Source organism: Penicillium soppii (genome assembly GCF_028829465.1).
Source record: "Penicillium soppii strain IBT 18220 chromosome Unknown utg000010l, whole genome shotgun sequence".
Lineage (NCBI taxonomy): Eukaryota > Fungi > Ascomycota > Eurotiomycetes > Eurotiales > Aspergillaceae > Penicillium > Penicillium soppii.
This window is the reverse complement of record NW_026643240.1, coordinates 1,111,606-1,131,205: the sequence shown is the minus strand read 5'-3', so window position 1 is coordinate 1,131,205 and position 19,600 is coordinate 1,111,606. Positions and strand designations below refer to the sequence as shown.

The 19,600-nt window shown below is 48.1% G+C and overlaps 10 protein-coding genes across 10 annotated transcripts; 2 read left to right on the top strand and 8 right to left on the bottom strand.

The window, feature by feature from the left end:
• Nucleotides 1–678: 678 nt before the first annotated feature.
• N7529_011093 (uncharacterized protein) lies at nucleotides 679–963 on the bottom strand (the record flags this gene model as incomplete). Its single annotated transcript, XM_057246619.1, has 1 exon — nucleotides 679–963. One exon carries the CDS (start codon nucleotides 961–963, stop codon nucleotides 679–681), a length of 285 nt encoding a protein of 94 aa, XP_057091968.1.
• Nucleotides 964–1,540: 577 nt separating this feature from the next.
• On the bottom strand, nucleotides 1,541–1,978 carry N7529_011092 (uncharacterized protein; the record flags this gene model as incomplete). The annotated part of the gene is made up of 1 exon (XM_057246618.1): nucleotides 1,541–1,978. One exon carries the CDS (start codon nucleotides 1,976–1,978, stop codon nucleotides 1,541–1,543), a length of 438 nt encoding a protein of 145 aa, XP_057091967.1.
• Nucleotides 1,979–3,197: 1,219 nt separating this feature from the next.
• On the top strand, nucleotides 3,198–3,527 carry N7529_011091 (uncharacterized protein; the record flags this gene model as incomplete). The annotated part of the gene is given in 2 exon segments (XM_057246617.1): nucleotides 3,198–3,254; nucleotides 3,273–3,527. The coding sequence occupies 2 exon segments, from the start codon at nucleotides 3,198–3,200 to the stop codon at nucleotides 3,525–3,527; spliced, it is 312 nt and encodes a 103-aa protein (XP_057091966.1).
• Nucleotides 3,528–4,390: 863 nt separating this feature from the next.
• N7529_011090 (Zn(II)2Cys6 transcription factor) lies at nucleotides 4,391–6,235 on the bottom strand (the record flags this gene model as incomplete). The annotated part of the gene is made up of 3 exons (XM_057246616.1): nucleotides 4,391–4,504; nucleotides 4,559–5,359; nucleotides 5,414–6,235. The coding sequence occupies 3 exons, from the start codon at nucleotides 6,233–6,235 to the stop codon at nucleotides 4,391–4,393; spliced, it is 1,737 nt and encodes a 578-aa protein (XP_057091965.1).
• Nucleotides 6,236–6,952: 717 nt separating this feature from the next.
• N7529_011089 (Chorismate mutase) lies at nucleotides 6,953–7,594 on the bottom strand (the record flags this gene model as incomplete). Its single annotated transcript, XM_057246615.1, has 3 exons — nucleotides 6,953–6,970; nucleotides 7,033–7,219; nucleotides 7,350–7,594. 3 exons carry the CDS (start codon nucleotides 7,592–7,594, stop codon nucleotides 6,953–6,955), a joined length of 450 nt encoding a protein of 149 aa, XP_057091964.1.
• A 568-nt stretch (nucleotides 7,595–8,162) lies between these two features.
• Nucleotides 8,163–9,102, top strand: N7529_011088 (SDR family oxidoreductase; the record flags this gene model as incomplete). Its single annotated transcript, XM_057246614.1, has 4 exons — nucleotides 8,163–8,208; nucleotides 8,271–8,518; nucleotides 8,576–8,779; nucleotides 8,836–9,102. 4 exons carry the CDS (start codon nucleotides 8,163–8,165, stop codon nucleotides 9,100–9,102), a joined length of 765 nt encoding a protein of 254 aa, XP_057091963.1.
• Nucleotides 9,103–9,533: 431 nt separating this feature from the next.
• Nucleotides 9,534–10,696, bottom strand: N7529_011087 (uncharacterized protein; the record flags this gene model as incomplete). Its single annotated transcript, XM_057246613.1, has 3 exons — nucleotides 9,534–10,316; nucleotides 10,379–10,533; nucleotides 10,585–10,696. 3 exons carry the CDS (start codon nucleotides 10,694–10,696, stop codon nucleotides 9,534–9,536), a joined length of 1,050 nt encoding a protein of 349 aa, XP_057091962.1.
• Nucleotides 10,697–11,339: 643 nt separating this feature from the next.
• On the bottom strand, nucleotides 11,340–12,103 carry N7529_011086 (uncharacterized protein; the record flags this gene model as incomplete). Its single annotated transcript, XM_057246612.1, has 2 exons — nucleotides 11,340–11,608; nucleotides 11,704–12,103. The coding sequence occupies 2 exons, from the start codon at nucleotides 12,101–12,103 to the stop codon at nucleotides 11,340–11,342; spliced, it is 669 nt and encodes a 222-aa protein (XP_057091961.1).
• Nucleotides 12,104–13,493: 1,390 nt separating this feature from the next.
• On the bottom strand, nucleotides 13,494–15,171 carry N7529_011085 (DUF1996 domain-containing protein; the record flags this gene model as incomplete). The annotated part of the gene is made up of 3 exons (XM_057246611.1): nucleotides 13,494–14,730; nucleotides 14,784–14,940; nucleotides 14,997–15,171. The coding sequence occupies 3 exons, from the start codon at nucleotides 15,169–15,171 to the stop codon at nucleotides 13,494–13,496; spliced, it is 1,569 nt and encodes a 522-aa protein (XP_057091960.1).
• Nucleotides 15,172–17,209: 2,038 nt separating this feature from the next.
• Nucleotides 17,210–19,310, bottom strand: N7529_011084 (uncharacterized protein; the record flags this gene model as incomplete). Its single annotated transcript, XM_057246610.1, has 3 exons — nucleotides 17,210–18,554; nucleotides 18,621–18,756; nucleotides 18,857–19,310. The coding sequence occupies 3 exons, from the start codon at nucleotides 19,308–19,310 to the stop codon at nucleotides 17,210–17,212; spliced, it is 1,935 nt and encodes a 644-aa protein (XP_057091959.1).
• Between the last annotated feature and the right edge of the window lie 290 nt (nucleotides 19,311–19,600).

Genomic DNA, 19,600 nt, shown 5'->3' with positions numbered 1-19,600 from the left:
TCATGACCGCAGACAACGATGGTGTAGTTATTGCAATATTAGTCCGACCAGCTGTCCTTGTAAGTACTACCCACGGATAACTCATATCAACACCTAGCTTTACAACGTTTATTATCCAGCCGCGCTACGTCTAGGGCGCTACTGTGTCGAGAATTGGACAAAACTTCTATGGCTGTAATTTGGGAAATTATCACGAGCTATATACTGAGGCCCAAATTCAGACTTAACATTAACCTAGATGATATCAGAATGCTGCGTAGGGAAGTCTTCTGTGGTTACAGTAGGTAGCGATTTCTTCACTAAGCAGCCTCTGTGGCAAAGGCTAGCTATTCATATGGATCGACGACTCTATTAGTTACTGCTGGAACTTTATGAAATATTCCGCAAGCAGAATATAGCTGTATAAATTATGCGCTTGTCCCAGGGCCTTCTTTTAGAAATGGATTAGAAAATAGAGGAAAGAGGGGAACTGAAATCATCAAGTACTACATAGAAAACCTAACAAAAGAAATCCACCCTGATATGTGTCCCAGGGCAAGTAAATTACCTTTTATCTTGAAAAGATAGGCTAAAACTCAATAGGAAGCCACAGAACTCTTTTGCCATTCACATTTATCCATTCCTCGTGCTCGATAGAGATATCTGGAGTCGCATGAGGTGGATAGAGACGTAGGGATGTCATACATCTTGTAGTGCTGGATGACGTCGCAATCGATAATCCAAACAGGCATCTGTGCCGGCAAAGACACCCAAGAATGACGCCCAAGCGTCGAACCTATCCTTGAACTCCTGAAGAAACTGGATTACTTCTGGTGGGAGAGCGCGTTGCGTAGAGTGGCTGGGATGGCTCAGACATTTCTCGAAGAACTCGCTACAGTCGCCGGCCATCAGGCAGATGGGCTGGGTTTCATCTTGCATCTCCACATCATCCCAGGTCGCTCCATGGTTTTCTTCGCTACTCATCTTGATCCCTTACGAGTCATACTCTGGGATATGTTCGTCGAACTCAAGTTGAATTTGCACGTTTTGATTTTCCGAGTAAAAGCCTCCACCATTCGTAGAATCAAGATACCTGAGCTTGTTAGCTACGAAGCCCAGGAACCCCGCTTCTGGCGCAGTGGAAGTTCGGAAAAGCTTTCCCCTCGTTTTCCGCGTGCTAGTCCTGGTCTCCAGTCCCGTCGAGTGTTTCATTTTCTCATGATCCCATCTAGACGGTGATTCGATCCCAATTTCGATTTTGTCTACCGGCCTAACTGAGGTACACTTAGCACCAAACTCGAAGCAATATGACTAGGTGTCTTGCCTAAGCGATCGGGATGTCAGCTCACCAACTACTCAGAGAGCTCAGCCCGGAATGGGCGAGACTTAAATCCGTGCGACTATATCGACACCGATTGCTAGACAAAAGCAAGTACCGCAAGCTGGATGTGACACAACTCCTGACCCCAGGAAACGACCGCAAAGATCAGCTTGACCTCGCCGTGGGCCTCACGCTCCCTAGACTGACTCGTCTCGAAGGAGAGCTCCACATCCTCGCAGATCATGATACTGACAACCAGGCACGCGGGCCATGCGGCGTGCTTGGACTTAGCCACCCACCCTGGGACGCAGCCTTGAAGGTCGGGTCCTTTTTCAGCTCTGACCAGAACCGGTCGTGCTGCTGTAGACGCTTGCACCGGATCAGCTTGCCCTTCAAGTGCACGCTTGCATCCTTGCTACCATGAAAGGAGACGCCGGCGATGGATCCAAGTGAGCCGCTAATCTCGTGACCCGTGGACGCAGAAGTGTCGAGGACGAAGTCCGTAAAGGCGTTCTCTACCGGATCATGAGTCGTGTACTGGAGGGGCGAGTCTGGTACGTAATTGTTTGTTGGCTGAAGGAACTCCTTCACAATAGCTCCGAGGATCTTGTCTTCAAATTTAGACGTGTCTAGCCATGTCTGGTACTTTAGGATGACGAATGTCGGGTCTCCGTGCATCTTGTATCGATCTATGGGTTTCACAAGGCCTTTGACTTAAACTGAGATATCGTGTGTCTGGAGGCACTCGAGGATACGGATGATAGGTTTCGTGCTAAGGGTCGATGTCGCTTTTTGGGTGCCTGATGAGATCGCTGCCTGTTCTAACGGATGGTGTGGCCCAATTTTTCCGATTGGCTGGGAGATGCATCTGGTTATATTACATACATGGTGACACCGCCAGCACATCGCTGCGACCCAAAATATCCGGCATCCGCAACCCGAATAAGGGAATCTTCGCAAAGAGAAAAGGCAATATATACTGTAGCGCACCAGCCAACCGCGCGATCCAGGGAAACCGAATGAGCTCTATATAACACAAAACCCCATAAAGAACGATTATAAAAGAAACCCAACATGGGGCAGAAGCAAGTCGGTCATCTGACGCCCTCAGCCACAGGCGCTTACTAGCAATTAAATGTGCACCTGTCGCCCAATGATATCGTTCTCAAGGTGATTTTGAGAATGACTGTAGAATTGATGCAATGAGAGTTCGTTGGATGATTTGAAGTCCCGTCACTGAAAGTCGTTGCATATGACAGGTGAGATATGAATGAAGTCGCTATTGATGATTAATATCCAAAGCTCGCATGGCCAAGTGGTAAGGCGCACCGCTCGTACCTACTAATTGTACGTTCACAAAACGGTGAGATCGCAGGATCGATCCCTGCTGTGAGCAATTTCTTTTTTATTTTTGCCATGCCCATATCCGGACCGATCTTAATAACAAAAACACACGATGGCTGAGAAGTAGATCACTCTCTTTTTTTTTTCCCAGTCTGTGTCAAATATTTTACAGTGTCAGAGTTTGTTGGATGATTTAAAGTGCCATCAGCACGGTGGCGTATTGTTAGTACTTGATCCGCTCAAAGTGGCCGTGACCACGTTGATTTCCTTAAATTCAAAGCATCAAATATTCTACCTAACCTGTACCATGAATTAAAATCTCCTCGTGTATGCTCCAATTCCATAGCCTCTCACAGAGATCTTCATCCTTTGCGAGATCGGACTATTTCGAGTCTGTCGCAACCCAACTGTAACCATAGTAAAACTTCCCAGCAAATGGCCCAACATCAATGACCTGGAACTAATTTCAAGATCCGTGACTAGCATAAGGGTTGCCAGCGCGCCATCTTCTGGCGATTTGCTCATAAGGGGACCAATTGAGGAGTTTATAAAAATGAAAATTGGCGGTGACGCAGCGGAGTCTGTTCCTGGAGCAGCACCAACTGTGCTTGTGAGATAGCTAATTTAGCACACGATCGTGTTGTGGATCAAACCACGCACCTGGGTTAAGGCAGTTGACGAAAACGGTTATAAACTGTTCTTTGGGAACACGAATGGAGATGCCGGGCAAATAATATATTCGCCAGCCTTGAACGTGCGTGTTTGCCGGAGCTTTAGTTTGGATGTTTGTGTTCTCGATTCTCGCATCCGACAGGTCAAGCCTGAGATACCTCAAGCTTGCAGATATGTGCGGCTCGGTCAATTCAAGATGACCGAGAAGTAGATCAAACTTTTCCTTCAATCGAGAAGCAACATCTACTTTGGCATTGCGTTTCAAAAGCTGTTCGACTGTTTGTCCGCCAATTGCTGTGGCGCCTCTAGTGGAGAAACCTTTTGTCAGCCTGTGTAAAATGCATCAATGATTTACAGCGTCAATACTTACCCAGTGACGATGATGACTTGACCACTTAGATCAGCAATATCTCCAACGGAGAATCTCTTTCAAAACGGCTCCATAAGTTCTACAGGAGAACAAAGAGGAAGACCGAGAAAAGAGTTATGTTTATTGGCAGTGATATCTAGGGTTTATTATATTGCAGAGTCGTTTCTGAGTAGAGATAGGACGGAAGTGTTTGTCCTATCTCCGCGCTCTTAAGCATCGGGTAGTGGCAACTCCGTATGCAGTGCACATATCTCCAGATCTTGCCATGGACATTGTGAACCAAGCTCTTTTTAAATCTCCGTCAACTCTGATTCGTGTTTCACGCTTCGTGTTTGTGACAGCCAGATTTGCGTGAGAATACCAGGTGTTGGTCAATTTCATTCAATATAGACCGTTTTGATGGTGATAATCCATACATTAACGAGAACGAGTAATAAGCATGCTCTAATTTGTATGCTCTATCTGTACATTTCTTCATATACACAGAGCCACATTAGTAGCTATAAGGGGGATAATTCAAAGTCGGAGAGTCATGATGGGTATCAAAAAAGGAAAAAAAGAAAAAGGCATGTGATGATAGCGATGGAGCTGTTGATCGTGGCGTTGATGCAAAAGGATTCGTGATTGGTCAAGTTCGTGGTTATTCTTGAGGTCGATCTTCGTCGAAATAGATGATAGTCCAGGTTATTACACCGTGGAAGACATCACGGAAGTAGAATGTTCGTCTGAACCTCTTCCAGAGTCTGAATCCACCCGCCGGGAAAAGAGCGTCGCTTGAACCACACGCGTTCCAGAAGTACAAGGGCTTTGTCCACATTCTAAATTCGAATTATTAGCATCTGATCCATATGATCTTTAAGAACTCAACATACCTTGAAGCCGAATCGCTTCAGTTCCTCCATAGTCTGGCGAATGTATTTCTGCTCATCCTCATTTCGTGTTTCTTGTCCAGCAATAAAAAGTGGCCATAAGACAGCCAATCGCCCGACACCCTTGGAAAGTTTGCAAATCAACAAAAGTATACGGCTGACAAGCATGTCCATGTATGTCCAATCGGTAATCCAGCCAACACGACCAGCGCCAGCAATCTGGAGCAAATGAACGAAGGTGGCTTTCTCGTATGCTTCAATGCACCCCGCATATTCAAGAACATCAGGGTACGGGAATTGAGCAATGCTCTCGTCGTCCAAGTCCGAAAGTAGCTGAAGACTAGGTGGCGCCATTGCACGCCAGACAACCAGTTGGTTGAAAATATCTTTATACATCATATCTGACTGATCGATGGTCATCCATGTCTTCTTGTCCAATGCAAACGTACTGATCGTTGCCTGCACTTCCATCAGACTGGACCACGCTTCCCGCAGCTCGACCAGACGTGGGTTATCCGGAGTCGTTGAGCATAAACTTGGTGTCCCAAGATTATACTCCCATCCTCCACCCATGGTCTTCCAGTAACTACCTTCGACCACAGTGCCCCCCGGGGTCGCGCACGCGCCAGCAACATCGAGATATGAGAGCAGGGACACGAGGAATGACCGGAGTGGGTGGCTTATTTCAGTGACGCGCTGCACTTCGCGCTCCGAGTCTCCAGTATGCGGGTAGAAGAGCATGTTGTAGATTTCGCTAGCGCCCTTGAGATGTACCGCCCAGTTCTGTTGCTGTGAGTCCATCATCTGCACAGATGTTAGTGAATCAATATTTGATGCATGGAAGATAATCACACAAACCTCGAAAATGCATAGCAATAGGCAGGTTGCAAAATCCGTCAATCTAAGCTGTTGGCTGGCGTCTGCGTATCGCGTGCGGAATCCCTTCACCACTAGTCCGTACTTGCCCATGGCTTTCTGGAAATGTTTATCCCGTTGCGACCCAGCCGACGTATTCGCGAGATGTAACGCGCCCAACGCCTGCATTGCATTGATCATTGTTGGAGAAGACTTGGCGAAATCCGGGAACAATGTGCGGTAGGGATTGGCATTGGCGGGGTTGTCGTAAATGATCAAAAGGGTTGATACCTGATCAATAAAGTGTGCGAAGTAGCGCTCGTCGGTACGCTGAATCGACCTGGTTACGCTGGCTGGTGTGACTGGGTCCTGGAAGCGAAACTGAATGGTTGATTGTGGTAGTGTCGTGGGGGAAACGAGCACAGCCTTACACTGCTCGCCCACATCTTCCCTCTTCACTTGTGGAGAGACCGCGGCAGTGTCACTGGATTCTGCGCTGGGTATCGTGTTTTTCCTCGATTTTGTCGACGCATTCGAGGACTGCCGCGGAGACTCTTGTGGAGACTCCGCACGAGACTCCGTGGGTGTTTGTGTAGGCCCGTAGACCTTAAACGTCATCTGTCCTTGCGCTCCATCGCATTCGCGCCCGAGCCGGACACAATTATTGCAAGCGGGGGAGGCCTCGTCGCAGCGGACATGGCGGCGGCGACAGGTCGAGCATCCTGTGAAGCCTCGGTGGTGCCATCGGCGGGTTCGCTTCCGGGGTTCTGGTGTTTGTGTATCTGTGTCCGACGTTAAGGGTGCGGCCACTGTGCGTATCTCCATCGAGAGAGAGGAGAGAGGTAGTGTTCATGCATGGACACCTAGTAAAGAAAAATCGTGGATGATTGACCCCGAGAAAATCACAAGGCTCGCGGGAATGGAGGGGCGCTAAACGCGAAAACGCACCAGGGATCGTCCCTTGAATCTACATCGATTTTATTTTGCTCGGGGGTTTTGTTGCCATTTGAATCATATTTTTCTTGCAAAACATATATAGATTTCTTTCGATCTAATTAAAGCCTATAGTGCCTAGGTAGATCGGCGTTTCTCTTAGTGCTAATGTGCTAATGTGCTTAGTTTGGGGCTAAAAATGCTGGCGTTACAACGTTACCCCTAATCAGCAATTGGTAGTTTGAATGGTAAATTTTCTACCTAGGTAGGGAGTAAAATGAGCATATCATGATGGTATCTATGAGCGAAATAATTGAATTAGGTCTTTTGTCAGGTCGTCGCTACAGTTATATATAGGTCGCGGTCAAGAAGATATCGCATACACTTAGCAATGTACAAGAAGCTCATCTTCGCACTTTTGCTGAAGGAAAATGCATTTGCCAAACAGGAACTAGATTTGTCCAAGGATACACCAAGGATTCAACTAATCCTTACCTAAACATAGTATCAAAGGTCAGTTTCTTGTTTAGGACTCGACCCCAATTGTTCCCTCCAATCAGGACCAAATATCACATGAAGAGCTCGGGACATTTGGGGGCCATATGCCTATTAATCTTCACCATCAAACTAATGAAGCCATATTTAGTTCCAATTGCAGCATTGCGAGGTCTATGATAAATCATACTCACGATGCATTCCTCAAAAGCAACACTAGAATTCAAAATGGCCCCCATGGCCGCCCGGGCAATCGTCACCGGCATCCCAATATGCATAGCCTGTAGTTCTGCCTGTTTCAAGACGGCCTCGTTCCGAGAAGGGACGTTCACAGCAGCTCGCGTAGACTTGAACCGAGTTGCCTCCTTGACGTACGCGGCTCTAATGAGACAAACAGAAAGTCAATGTCAAGGTACAAGTATATAGATAGTCAAAGATGCTCAAAATTGCTTTTCTGCACTTTGACAAAAGCTGCCATCGAGATCCGGGGTAGAAATTGATGCATACATACCGTCTGTTGAGAATATCTAAAAGTTGATCATCGATATCATCTAGTGCAGTGCGAATCTCGTCCAATGAATTGCAATATGTGGTCAATGTACCATTCAATGATGAGAAGTGAACGGTAGGGGATCCCCATGGTATGTTACGATAATCTGTTGACGGGGTGGAAACCACATCTGAGCCATAGCAGGAGGCTGAATCTGCCACAATGGCAGTGGGAGGTGCCAAAAAGCCAAAAATAGCGAGAAGCATAGTCAATGATGACGACGATAATGATACCAAAGATTGTGTGCTAAGAAGCTATCACGGAAGGGGTTGCAGAAGACGTCCCTCGTTTTGCTTTTTCCTGAAAATGCCATGATCGCCCATGATAACACAAACCATCGACAGGTGTGGGTTGAGAATATGAGAGATCTTCACTCGGTGGAATTTGCGATGTTAGTCTACTTTAAGTATCTGTAGCTTGCACTGGTCGTCAATTGTCATAACCTTTTACTACCTAGTTATGGGTATTTTCAAGCCTTGGTTACCCTATTCCATACTGAGATCGACTCGACAAGAGGTAAGAATTGCCAAATGCGATCAAGCTACCGCAGTAAGCTCAGTCCTGAGTTGAACTTGAATTCATAAAGGCTTTATACATATAGTTGATGTTGATAGCTTTTGATGCGGGGAAAAGTACCTCGGATTTCACTCCGATTGTTCTTTTGTCTGACCGAACCCCTCTTTCACCTATAAGTCCCCTGATCATCTTGAATCAACTCTGTCTTCTCTCTTAGAAGCACTTCTGATTTGCAATTTTCCTCGAAAAAGTACAAAAATGTCCCAAAGCTCAAGACTCCAAGGCAAGGTTGCTATCGTCACCGGTGAGAGAGATACTACTACAATTGAAGCTTGCTTTTATCTGATTCCCATTTCTCTATGACAGGAGGAGGCTCAGGCTTCGGTGCAGCAATTGCTAGACGCTTCGGCGAAGAGGGCGCTAAAGTAATCGTCACCGATATCAACGTCGAGGGTGGCGAGAAGGTGGCCGCGCAGAATCCTAGTAATCTGATTTTCCAGCGCATGGACGTCACTCAGGAAGCTGACTGGAAGGCGGTCTTGGATTTGGCGTTTGTGAAGTATGGACGAATTGATGTGTTGGTGAATAATGCTGGAACTACTTATCGAAACAAGGTGAGTTATTGTATGGCATGACGACGACCAAACGCTGACTATGTGACTATCTGGTAGCCCACAGTGGAGGTCACAGATGATGAGTGGGAGCGTGTTTTCAAAGTCAATGTGAAGAGCATTTACCTAGCTGCAAAGACCTCCATGCCGCATTTTATCGAGCAAGGCCAAGGTGGATCTTTTATCAATATCTCCTCCACGGGAGCTAGCCGGCCGCGACCTGGGTTGGTTTGGTATAATGCCTCCAAGGGAGCAGTGACAAATGTGAGTTGTGGATATGTCGAGAATGCAAAGACGTCGCTGATTGTTCATCTACATAGGCCACCAAAGGTCTCGCTGCTGAATATGGCCCCCACAATATTCGTGTCAACAGCGTTGCGCCTCTTCTCTCCGGGACTGGGCTTTTCTCGATGTTTACTGGAATGGAAGACACCCCGGAGAACAGAGAAAAATTCATCGGAAATGTTCCGCTAGGCCGTCTTGCTGAAGCGGATGATATTGCCAACACGTGTCTTTTTTTGGCTAGCGATGAAGGCCGTTTCATCAACGGACATGAAATGGTGGTTGATGGTGGAAAGTGTATCTAGATTCCTCAATTCCGCCATTTGCCAAAACTGCGGGCAACGTTGAAATATCAAGAACTGGATAATGTTACTCCTTTCTCTGTGGACTTTTACACTTACCGATCAACCTGGAATCTGGACTCTCGCTTTACGGATCTGCCGAAAATGACATCCAATTTCCAATCTATCTCAGTCATTGATCTATCACGTCTTTAGAGGTGTTGGAAGGAGTGGGTTGATTCACTCTTCTTGCGGGAGAGATACCACACCAGGGGCAAGTCACAATTGCGAATGAATATTCATGGTCATCGCGATATAGGACGTAAGCCTCAAATCAACGTCTTTGATGGATACATGAACGATGATCAATGACCACGATGAGGACCTGATATTGTTTGAATCACTTTTTTGAGTCAAGCCGAGCATGGACGATATCATTTCTCTAAAAGGTGCATCTAAAACCGTCTACTATCAACATCAGGCTTATTTTCAACAGCAGCTTCAATCTTTTCAATGACCTCCTCGGTCAATTTATCCACAACCGCCAAAGCTCGAATGTTATCAAGAACCTGCTGCGGCCGCGACGCACCCGTGATCATGGACGAGATATTAGGGTTCTTCAAGATCCACGCAAGGGCCAACTGTGCCGTGGAAATCCCCAATTCCTCGGCAACAGGTTTCAACGCCGCAACCTGATCCAACTGTCGCTGCCAAGTATCATCGCCCACAGTCTTGCGCAGGCCCTTTACGTAATTATCGTTCGATTCCGCCAACCGTGACCCCTCAGGTGGCGCAGAAACATCATTATACTTGCCTGTCAAGACACCACCCTTCAGCGGCGAAAATACTGTCAGACCGAGCCCGTGGGCATCATACAACCAGCGGTACTCCTTCTCCACGCGCTCGCGCACGAGAAGGTTATACTGTGGCTGCTCGACGACTGGGCCGACAAGGCCGAGTCTGTCGGCGATTCTCCACGCATCGGAAATCTCGCTTGCGGACCACTCCGAAGTTCCCCAGTAGAAGGCCTTGCCGTGGTCCAGCAGGTAGTTGAAGCCGCGGACGATTTCTTCCATGGGGGTGTCACGGTCTGGACGGTGTGCGTAGACCACATCCACGTATGGCAGGTCGAGACGTTGGAGAGAGAGGTTCATGCCCTCTATGATATGCTTGCGCGAGAGTCCATTGTTGTTAAGTGGTTTGTCCGGGTTGGCGCTGTTGGCCTTGCCCCAGTAGATCTAGGAAATATGTTAGTATTGGAAGAAATAGCGTAGCAATACCGGAGAAATATTTTGCTTACCTTGGTGGAGATGACAAGGTCGTTTTGCTTCCAGCCGAACTTCTTGATTGCTTCACCGAGCACAATCTCCGACTGGCCGCCTGAGTATACCTCGGCTGTATCGAAGAAGTTGACACCGGCGTCATATGCGACCTTCATGCACTCAAGGGCAGTTTCTATAGTCCGTTAGGATCTTTTTCAATTCCACCCAGACACTTTCGTCATACCATTTCCGACATGTCCGCCGTATGTGAGCCAGCTACCAAGCGAGATGACCGAGACCTTTAATCCCGTCCGGCCGAGGAAACGGTACTGCATCTCAGGAAGGGCGTCGGACATTTTGAACAGTATATAGATAGTAAAGGCAGAGTTAGATAGTTAATTGCATGCATGTGCAGGGATAGACCCTTTTTATGTCCAAGGCAGGGGGTAAACGGGCCGATGCGGGGTTAAGAGACGGCATCCGGGACTGCACCGTTTCCCTCATTGGGACGCCGAAACGGGCTTGGACCCCCACGGCGCTGGAAAACTGGGGCATTGTCAGTTTAGGCTAATTGATTTCGAAGACTATGGAACCATTTGACTAAGCATTGTGGCTTGAAGGATCAGTTTACACCGAAATATGGAGAACAAACGCGGAATTGTGCAATATGTGGTACAATGACATTTTTGACTAGTGAACGGTTACACATGGAGTGGATACGTGATGCCATTGGGGGTAGAGCAATTCAGTCGATTCTGCATGATTCAATATCTGACTCTTATTTTCAAACGAACAAGACATAGAGGTCAGAAATAGTCAAAAAGAAACTCAGACGGCATTAATTAAACATTACAAAGTGAAGGACGTTGAATGGAGACCATATTGCGCCTCAAACGAATCACCGGCTATCGGCTACAACCGTATATCTCTCCGATTCACCAAATTTCCATCAAGAACATTCAAAATAATCATCACTTCCGTGTGTCCTTCATATCTCAATCAAAATTCACAACCAGTCGGTTGAGCACCGGGCCAGTCGGGATATACTGGGGTCTGGCCCGCGTGAGCGCATTCGCAAAGTTCGGTGACTAGAGGGATATCTGAGCAAACGCTCGCCGGCTGAGTAGCGCAATAACTATTGACTGAGGAGGTAGTAGTCATCCCCCGTGGACACCAGCTGTGCGGCATGCAGAAGGTTTCATAGTTGGAACGTCCGGCCAGGCGCGTCGTGCTATACCATTGATCCTCATTACAAGAGCAGGAGACACCTATTAAAACGAGACAAAAGAGTCAAAAAGATGTTCGATCTCTACCTGGGAGAAAACTAAATGGAAGCAAGAGAGTGGAAAAAAGGATTTCTTACACTTAATGGTGGTCGATTCTCCACCCGCCAGAGTGCCTTCGTATAGAGTCGACGTCGAATACGCAATCGCGCCATTGGAACACTTGGTTGTAATCCAGGAAGCCTTGAGAGGGAAACAGGTTGACTGCTCCATGCAATGCTCTGGATGCCAAACCGACGGGAAGAATCCCGACGAGCATTGGATCGGAGGCTCCTGGCTGAAGCAATACGACACCGGAGTACCCAATGTACAATCAGTCGTATATACGGCGGTTTTTCCCTCTAAGCATCTGAGCTCGGGGCCTTGGGTGATTGTGGCCGGGGCTGCAGTTGTAGCGAGTGCAGCCGTTTGCTGAGGAATAGCGATTACAACAGAGAGGAGCAAGGAGATGAAGAGGAAGTAATGACAAAATGACTCCATATCGGTAGCCTCAATGTGTGTCAACAGAGGCAGGAGCTGATTTGGCTTTGTTAGAGGGTATGGTGTGTAATCTGGGCAAGGGAAGCTGGCTTGATCTTCGAGTGATCAAGAATCTGTCTTATACTGCAGCAGATCAACACTGGTACCAGCTCAACCCAGCCCAATATGTTCTTTTCTCAACCGATCAAAGTTTGAAAAGAGCTCATTTGGCTTGGCAGATTCAAAGCAATAGAACTTTGCTAGCGCATCAGAGACATGAGGCGCTCACCTCATACTACCTGGTGGCAAGAATTGCATGCAACCCTTTGATTATCGCCGTCATTGGGCTAGAAGCAAATCATTCAAGAGCAAAATGAACGCAAAAAAGTAACTAGGTAGCTGGACATGATTTTATAAAAATAGTAGTCTAGTCTTTGCAGAGTAATAAAGAAAACCCTAATCCATACTACACAGGAAGTATTTCCCGAGGTAGCGGGGTCAGCGATCATCCTGGTCAATAACTGACAATTAGACAGGGCCTGGGCCAAATGGCACTAACTCAGAGGTCTGGATTGCATGTTACGCAATTCGATGTGCTACACACAGACAGGTGGCTTGACGGCGATAGAGTTCGCTGCAAGATCGTTGCAACCCCGTGTTCAATCATTCATTGAGAATTGGTTGATTCTCAACGGCAAAACATACCAAGTAACCTCAAACATCGTCACCTTCCAGGCCTTCATCGTTCGTTTTGTCTCAGAATCAGCTGCTGTGCTCCCGTTATCAAGCTGCAGTGATGTCCCATCGGTCCTACAGGATTGTCACACAGAAAATGCACAGCATTATCGTTGCGTACACAATCAAGATAAGCTGATATTTGCTTCGCGGAGATGCTGAGACATCCACCGAGGAACGAATTGAGATGAAACGTTCTGGGGTATGCGAGGGCTTGGGTTCGGCCGAGACATGCATCGCTGTTGTCCCCTCTAAGACACCATCCTTTATGCCAGGCGAGATATAGGGGCAGCGGGTCCGAGTTGAGAGATATGCAAATGGATGCGAAAAAGGAGACAAAAGGATGTAGGCTAGAAGTGAAGAAGCTTGTATCTGATACATAGATTCGTTGATTATCGGGCTAATGCATGTCAATAGTGTACCGGGCATGACGTATTTAAATTCCTATCACGAGAATGACAGTATGGTCAATTCACTCTCCCCTGCCTGATTGGAGAATGTCCAACAATCAGAAACAATAAATATACATGAATGAAAGCCCCTAGGTCACAATCCAGCAAGTTCACAACTCGACTTGGAGTAGAAGCGCGGGATATGTCCCGTCGGCCAAGGTGACGACAGGAAAGATGACGCTCTGCGTACTTTTCAGTTTCAGTTTCGAGCAACCGCAATGTCTTTAAATGGTGTTGTGTGAGCGACCGTGGCGGTGATGATGTCTACGCGCATGGCGAGAAGGCTGCTCCAACTCCACAGGTTCGGGTACGGTGTCTTTCTTCACGTAAGAAATGGCAGTAGATGTTTCAGTGACCGTAGTAATAGCTGTAGAGACAGTGCGTACGCCACCCGTGCTGGTCGTGTAAGGGACGCCTTCCTCATCAATCAAAACGATAATATCGCGCTGAAGATAAATGATCTCCTCTGTGAGAGTGTCGACAGTGATGGAAGTAGTTGGGGTCGGGGTCGGGGTAGGACTGGAAGTCGAAGTGAAAGTAGTCGTGGGAGCTGCGGCAGTGTTGGCGGCAGTGTTGGCGGCATGGAAATTTTCAAGCAGATTACCTGCATCGATCGAAATACCACCACCAAGTGAGAGAGTGGGAATCGAGGGGATCGAGAGAGTTGGAACAAGACCGGCAGCAGTGGTTGCAGTGGTTGTTGTTGATGCAGCTCCGGAGCCCATATCCATCGTGGCGTAGGCTGGACCCCATGCGATAGGCATTGTACCCGGCAATCCGTCAGCGTGCATGAAGACATTTTCGTGCTTCAATGCTGATGGCACCTTGAGTTCACATTGCTGCTGCTCTGTTTCTGTCTGGATGTCGAAGATTTCGCAGTCGCCAACCAGGCCAGTTTCACTTGTGCAAGTGTCAACGGCCTCCTGCAGCACACCGTCATCCCAGGCCTGCATAAAGTCACCATGGTATCCATATCCAGTGGGATCACCATTGGCAAGCGCGAAGTACCCATCCACGTCCTTGAAAGCATAAGTGTTCCAGATGGTTTCATAGAAGAGTGATACCAAGCGAGTCTCGTACCCCTCGGGGCAAGTACCGTCCATGACCAGCGATGGATACGCGACATGGGATTGGTGATCATCGGAGTCCGTATCCACACCATTCCAGCAAGATGGGAACATCAATTCGAATCGAACACCATCGGTGCAATGCTCATCCAGGTAAGTCTTGTTGGGCAAGAAATGGCGGTACAGAGAGGCTTCGGCGGTAGTCTGATAGTTCAAGCAGTTGAAGCCGAGTGCTTTCTGGCGCAAGGCAGCCTGTGAGGCTTGAGCGCCACTCCAAGAGGACTTGGGAGGATCGGGAACTGGCCACGTAAAGTTGCGCTGGTAGGGGTCTCCTGCCAGCATTCGGAAGTTCTTGGGGAACGCGGTAACCTTCTCTCCATAGAGCAGATAGTAGCTAGAAAGGCGATGTTAGGAAGATTACATAGTGAATGATTAGGTATAACTCACGCGAGCATGCCTCCAACCTCCTCAACCAATTCGGCACTACCGTTGGTGTGCATGAAGTACAAAGCGGGAGTCCAGTAAGCAGATTTATCTTGAGTCACTGCGCACGATGTACAATCAGACTCTTGGAGCGAGTCCTGGTCAGAGCTCATGCCGAAGTCTAGCCAACAATTAGCAAATATGTCAACAAACTTATTCAAAACAAACTGTGCTTACTTCCAGCTCCATGAATAGCATGAACGTGACCGGCGACTTTGCCTGGGTCCACAATGGGGTCGAGCCGGGCGACACCAGATCTTCCACGGCAAGGAAGACGCCAGAATGCAGTTGCATAGGACGGAAAGAGCGTAAAGCAGGCCATCAAGATGGCCGTGAGTCGAATGTCCTGCATGTTGCGATTGCAATTGAGCCGCGTCCACGGGCTCGGCGATTGAGGATGAAGGAATGAAGGTTCTCAGAGAATTGATCAACGAAAGACTCGCCAGGAGCACCGAATCAACCGGCTAGGCGTTAAACAAAGAAATAGTGAGAGGCAATAGTTGGCGTGTCGATGGGTGTCGATAGATGCTAAGCAATATGTCAGTTGAACGGAGCTTCCCACGCATTGTTTTTCAACTGCAAGGCATCTAGCACAGATCCCTCATGTCGCAGACCGGAGATTCCAAGTGGCCAATCAATCGTCATCCAAACGCTCCAATTCGAGAATATGGGAGATCAATCGGGGCACTAGAGGAATGACCCCTTGCTTGTGCCGCCACCCCTCCTTTGTACGAGGGATGATAGACGTTGGGAGAAAAGGGTATGAAGGTATGCAACTTACTGGCTTAGCGCGTTCTATTGACGTCAATAAACAAAGAGGATCGCCGTTGGAAGCCTTAATTGTACTATTGATTCCTAGAGGGGTCATTCCATAAGCCACAAATCTAATTTTTATCTCTTCCAAAGGATTTAGACTCACATATAAATATGCAAATAACTGTAGTTACTGCAAATAATCTTGAAATAAACAGTTTCGAAGGAAAATGAGTGTAGTGAAGTGGTATGAACGAATGACAGACCCTGGGATAGGCAAAAAGAAAGGACAGGACGCGAAGTGAAGCCGACGACCAAGAAATGAGATGAAGGAGCAGACAAGGCAGATGAGGGGGATCAAGTACTTCAGATAGAGAAGGGGCAAAATGTACTCCGTACAAGGCCCTCAATAATTAGATCCTGATTCCCCTTAGTCCTAGTATATTGTAGGACATTATGCTAGAAGAGGGGCTTGAGTTTAATGACTCGACCAATCCCTTGAGATCCTGGATATTAGGTAGACACTATGAAGGCTCGTAATCATTAAACCAACTGCCTGAATGCCCCCTCCACAGCCCTCTTAATTTCGATTGGGCGTTCATCCGAAATCAAGATGAATCCCCATCCTTGGGGGTAATCTGGCGGAGTCAGAGAGAACCCAAGAGGCTGGGCGAGAGAAAAATGAGAGGATTCTTTCCAAGAACCAAGATAAAGGTGGGTGATTGCCAGTGTTGCGTCCCGCTAAAAGACTTGAAGTCGATATCTGAGACGCTGGAACGAACAGCGCGTTCCTGAACTAAGTCACTAGCCCAACGTCCACCGTCTCGGGCAGGCCCACGCTCGGCGTTGGGATTGGACCGCTTGGCGCATCCTGAAACGACCCATAATTTATCTTGACCCCTGTTTGATATACTCTTGTAGGCGATGTGATGGTTATATCTATAATTTTTTAAGAATAATAAAGTGGCCGGCAAAGGTGTGATATGTAAATACATATCTCCCACCTATCGGAGTACTTGGGAAATATATTACCAAATTTCAAGGCCGGGAGCCGTGCATATGTATCAAACAGCCTTCCGTTAACGCAGACAACAAAGGTCCAGGACGCTATTCCTATTCCTCAGATAATCCGGTTTCTTGTTTCGGTCTAATGTCTCAGATGAACATGTCCAGGATGAAACGACCATGCTGAGAACGTGAAGCTTAATAGTGTCTGGCCCGCTGGCCCACCGGTACTCGTTCGAGATATGAGTTCATGTGGATCATCGATTAAGATCTGCTGTGGACTTGGCTGGCAAAAATAGCTGTGAGGCGTTTTGTTTCCGGTGTTGAGATTTGGCCGAACTATGGGAACTGGAATGGCACTAGAGGTTTCAGGAGCCATTTATTGTATTATACTCATGGAACAGTGAGAGCGATATACTATGCGAACGAATGCAACATATTGTGTTGATGAGACGAAGTTTGAAAAGTCCAATGCTGTTTCAAACATATCGCAAGCTCTTGGCGGCGGGTTTGGCGAGTGATGAGCAAGAAAGGGATCATAAAATATGGTATACATAGCAGAGTAGGTTGTAGCTCTAGGCGTCTAATCTAACAGGGAAATACATATACAGCCGACTGTGCTATAGTGCAAATCAAGCCTTCACTTCTTCCAGGGCCTTTCTCGCCCTTGCGACACTCTCTCGTGGACGGGGATCTGACAGATCTTCAACAGCCTTGCCGCCATCACGCACGATCTCGCGAAGAGAAGCTTCAGTTTCCAACAAAGACGTCCGCCCTTCCTCACGGACTTCTTCTTCCCAAAATGTGCGGGCGGCATCCCATCGCTTCTGTTGTCGGCGAACAGAGTAGATCAGACCAACGGCGGCAAGAGTGCATGACTCGTATACACCAGCGGAGGGAATAGCGACATATGTCAAAGCAGAGAGAGCAGAAGTCAGGGTTGTGGTGGACACGCTGAAGAGCACCAGGCTCTGGGCGAGAGCTTGAAGAGATGGCACAGTGGTGGTAAGGAGTTTAGTGCGAAGGTCGGTTATTTGAGTTGGCCAGGGCGCTGCGGCCGATTGGGCCGGGCTTGAAGGGGAAGGCTCCTCCAGCAGGCCGGCCTGCTGGTACTTGCCCGCGGTCCAGATGACCTCTCGCTCGGCCCGACGGAGGAACTTCTTGTCCAAGATCTCGGATGTGATCATACTCACGTCGTCGACGCGCCAGAAGAGCTTCCACCAGGCGAGACCTCGCCAGCGTGGGCTGGCCAGACCTTCTTCGAGGGAACTACGAAGCTCGGAGTGAGCTCGCTCTGCCCATGTCGTGATGCCGCGGTTCAGAGTGGACCGAAGCTCTTCAGGGGCCACGCCTGCTGTTTGATCACGTAGTGCCTTGGCATCTCGGACAAGCACGCTCGCGTCGGCAGAGTCAAGAATGGACTCCACTAGAGGGACCAATACTGGGTTCAGGGTATCTCCAGTCGGTGTCTCCGAGGAAGTTGCCAGCCAGTCGATAAGCGGTTGCACACCACTGCCATTCCACCCACGCTCGTAGTCTGAGGCATTGTGAACAGATTCGCGAAATTTGTCCAGTGCTGTACTGGCGCGCTCAACATCTACTAAAGAAACTCGCTCGTTAGAGGATTGTTGATCTGCCACGGCGAGTTCGATGGCTCCGCGAATTGAAGAAACTTCATTTTTCAGGCTTGAGCGGCCGATCATTGTACTGTATGATAGGAGGCCATCAACTCCGCTTCCGCACACGATAGTGCGGTGCACGGGATACCGCACAAAGTTATGCCGACCTGAATGAGAGGTCTGGATGGTCACTGTGGGGACAAGGAACGTGTCGGCGTTAAAAGTAGCGGCGTTATGGGTGGTCTCAGAGCCTAGTGTGCTGACCAGGATCTCCAAGTTGCCTTTCTTGAGTATGGGCGATGGCACGGATATCGTAGGTAGTAGGTCATTAGGGATTGATTCTGAGATTTCGCCATACCTGTAGAACAAAGATTGGCGTCAGTACTAGGTCCAAGAGATGTCTTAGACGAAAGATTGTCCGTACCTGATCAATAGCCCGCGGGATGAATCGGTATCGTATGAGTCAAGAATATCTTCCCAGTTTTCCCGTGGTGTCAATGGGTCCGCAAGCAAGAGTCTGACAAGTTTCCGGGCGGAGGTCGCATCGTTCAATCCGAGGACTATATTCCACATCGGGAAGAAATCAGTGTCACGCACTTTTATATGAACAAGCATGATGCTGAAGGCAACACATATCCGATCGATAGCGCAGTGACTTACCGGCTACTCTGATGAGAGGCACCTCGGATTCCAAACCCCGTAGCGCAAGCTGTAGCCTACTGAGGTTTACCTGTTCAAGAGCGGCATCCTTGACCCCTTCGAGGGCCGCGTGCAGTTCCTTGAATCGCGGGGGAACGCTCTTCGCAGTGATGACAGACGAGGTGGTAAAGCCCCGAGTACTGAATGCCTTGATTGCGTTATGAGATCGGGCGCTCCGTCGAAGTGTGTCAGTCTCGATGCTGTGATTGCTCCGCGTCGAAAGTGTCCGTCGCCAGATCGCACACGATGGGCAGTAGAATACAGAGCTAGCATCCAGCGGACGCGATAGGCCCTTGAGCGCACTGCGCAGTCTGGGAGCCATTGAGGCGTGAAGGTGTGGTGGGCAATGGTCGCAAGGAAACTCGCCCAGTGAACTTGTTCGAGCGGAAGTGAACGCGGAAACAAGGCTTGGCATCCATCATTCTACAAGTTTTGTCCTGCCACCAACCTACCTAGGTATTGGTATTTATCATTCTATGTTTCATAATTCTTGATAGTTGATGAACCAGGTAGTTTCGCAAAATAGGATTGACTACTACGTTTGAGTTCATAATAAAAACGTTTCAACAACTATACTAAAACATAACTAGCGCCTACATACACCTAATAAACATTGTAAAAAGGTTGGGGCAAAGCACACGTATTTAACTGAACTGTCCTATTGATCGCTATGTTTGTAGATTCACAGGTTTATCGCCAGACGAG